Source organism: Fulmarus glacialis, unplaced genomic scaffold (assembly GCF_000690835.1).
Source record: "Fulmarus glacialis isolate BGI_N327 unplaced genomic scaffold, ASM69083v1 scaffold24026, whole genome shotgun sequence".
Classification (NCBI taxonomy): Eukaryota; Metazoa; Chordata; class Aves; order Procellariiformes; family Procellariidae; genus Fulmarus; species Fulmarus glacialis.
The window spans coordinates 1-2,216 of NW_009216558.1; the positions used below are offsets into that span (position 1 = coordinate 1).

General features: G+C 59.7%; 1 protein-coding gene across 1 annotated transcript in view; it reads right to left on the minus strand.

Moving 5' to 3' along the window:
• Positions 1-63: 63 nt before the first annotated feature.
• The window catches only part of EPHB3 (EPH receptor B3), a 14,573-nt gene continuing 12,420 nt past the window's right edge, over positions 64-2,216 (minus strand). The window contains exons 11-16 of the mRNA XM_009579355.1: positions 2,089-2,209; positions 1,627-1,842; positions 1,386-1,535; positions 1,105-1,298; positions 783-938; positions 64-468 (exon numbers count right to left, since the gene is read on the minus strand). Of these exons, the coding sequence (XP_009577650.1) occupies positions 360-468; positions 783-938; positions 1,105-1,298; positions 1,386-1,535; positions 1,627-1,842; positions 2,089-2,209 (946 nt within the window). The 3' untranslated portion in view covers positions 64-359. The remainder of the gene's footprint in view (positions 469-782; positions 939-1,104; positions 1,299-1,385; positions 1,536-1,626; positions 1,843-2,088; positions 2,210-2,216) is intronic.

Here is a 2,216-nt window from a genome sequence, read left to right on the forward strand (position 1 = left end):
GTGAGGACTTGGGGGGAAAACAGGGTGAAAAGAAATCCAAGAAGCAGAACAACTCTTCAAACCGATGAGCACCGAGACAGGGCGGGAAGCGGGATGTGCCATCTCTGTCCCATAATCTATCTTCAATATGAAGATGCGTTGCTGCCTCGCCGCTCCAGGACACGGGACGAAAAGCTGGGCTCCCTCTCGGCACGAGTGCCTCCGATCCAGGGAAGGGCGGCCCATCCCGTCCCGTCCCAGGCGACCGTCCGAGGCAGAGGAGCGCCGTGTGAAGGGGGAAACGGGAAGCCGGGCTGCACCGCAAACTGAACCTGGTTGGCAGGTTCCCTCAGTCCGTTCCAATGCAGAGTCCCCTGCGGTCAAACCTGCACCGGGAGCGTCTGGTTCATCTGCAGCCTCATGTCCTGAATGCTGCTCAGGATCTTCTTCTGGTGCCCTGCTAGCGTCACCCCTATCCTCAGCAGGTCTCTGCAAGGAGAAGGTGAAGACTCAGCCCCCTGCCAGCAGCAATACCAGCACGTGGCCCTGCCCCATCTAGCTGCTGCCAAGGGACCGATCCGTCTTCATTACAGCCCTCTGCCAAGCTCCAGTGTCCCTCTAACACCACAGGGGACCGGATGCCGAATCCCAAACCTTAACTCACCTGGGAAAACCCCATGGCACAACTCAGCCCTCCATATGCTCAGGCAGGAGGAGCTGGCTGCCGGAGAGGTGAGGGACAAGGGACAATGTGCAGCAGCCCCAGCCCCAGCCTTCTCCCTCCTCTGCAAGCAGGGACTTACTCTGCAGTCATCTGCGCCACCAGGTCGAAGGAGGCAAAGCCGGCATTGACAAAGTTCTCCTTGTACCGTCCCATTTTGATGGCGTCCAGCCAGTCTCCCACGGTGGTGAAGGTGGTGTAATCCGGGACGGTGCGGTCCAGGAGCGGCTGGGAGATGCTAAAGGGCAAGAGAGCCACAGGTCACAGGGAGCAGGGGACAAAGAGGTGTAACTGGAAGCGGGGGAGATTTCTTATCCCTTCCCTCCCACATCTCTAGTCCCAACCGCCCTCGTGTTCCCCCGGGCTTGGGGGAAGTCCTGGCTGGAGACAGGGATGCCACTGACCCAGACTGGACGCTGGCGATGACTTTCAGGCTGGCAGCATTCCGGATGAGCTTGTCCAGCGTGTTGACGATCTGTGCAAACTTGGGCCGCAGGTTGCGGTCCCGTACCCAGCAGTCCAGCATCAGCTGGTGCAGCGCCGTGGGGCAGTCCATGGGGGGTGGCAGGCGGTAATCCTGCTCCACTGCGTTGATCACCTGCAGAGAGAGGCGCAGAGGCAGGCTGTGAGCCACCCGGGCTCCCACGGGCAGCCCATAGCTCCCCACTCCCCAGGGAGCACTTACATCCTGGTTGGACATGTCCCAGTAGGGTCGCTCCCCATAGGACATCACTTCCCACATGACGATGCCGTAGCTCCACACGTCACTGGCTGAAGTGAATTTGCGGTAGGCAATGGCCTCAGGAGCTGTCCATCTGATCGGGATCTTGCCCCCCTGCACGGACACAGAGTTCCATTATTTAGCACATACCTGAGGTGTCTCCCCCCACCCCTAGATCAGTGGATACCCCACGAGTGTCCCATACCAGGGAGCTGGTATAGGTGGGGTCGGCCGGGTCATCCTCCAGAAAGCGAGAGAGCCCAAAGTCAGACACTTTGCAGACCAAGTTGCTGTTGACCAGGATGTTGCGGGCAGCCAGATCCCGGTGCACGTAGTTCATCTCCGAAAGGTACTTCATGCCAGCGGCGATGCCTCGCAGCATCCCCACCAGCTGGATGACCGTGAACTGCCCATCGTTCAGCTGCCAGAGGAGAGATCAGGGAAGTTTGCAACATCCCAAACAAATTGGGGAAGGATCCTAATGTGCTACCACTGCCTTCCTCCTCCCTAGAGCCACCCCTCTTCCCCCACCCCACGATGTCTATGTACAGCTTAGCCCTGGTGGTGCCAGCACGACAATGCAGGGGGATGGAGAAGGAGGGCTCGGAGCTGCTGTCCCCCATGTGCTGCAGCCCCCACCCCAGGGCAGGAGGGGATGAATGCTCACCCGGAGGAAGGAGTCGAGTGCGCAGTTCTCCATGAACTCCGTGATGATCATGACGGGGCGGCTCTTAGTCACCACACCCTCCAGGTGGATAATGTTGGGGTGGTCGAACTGGCCCATGATGCTGGCCT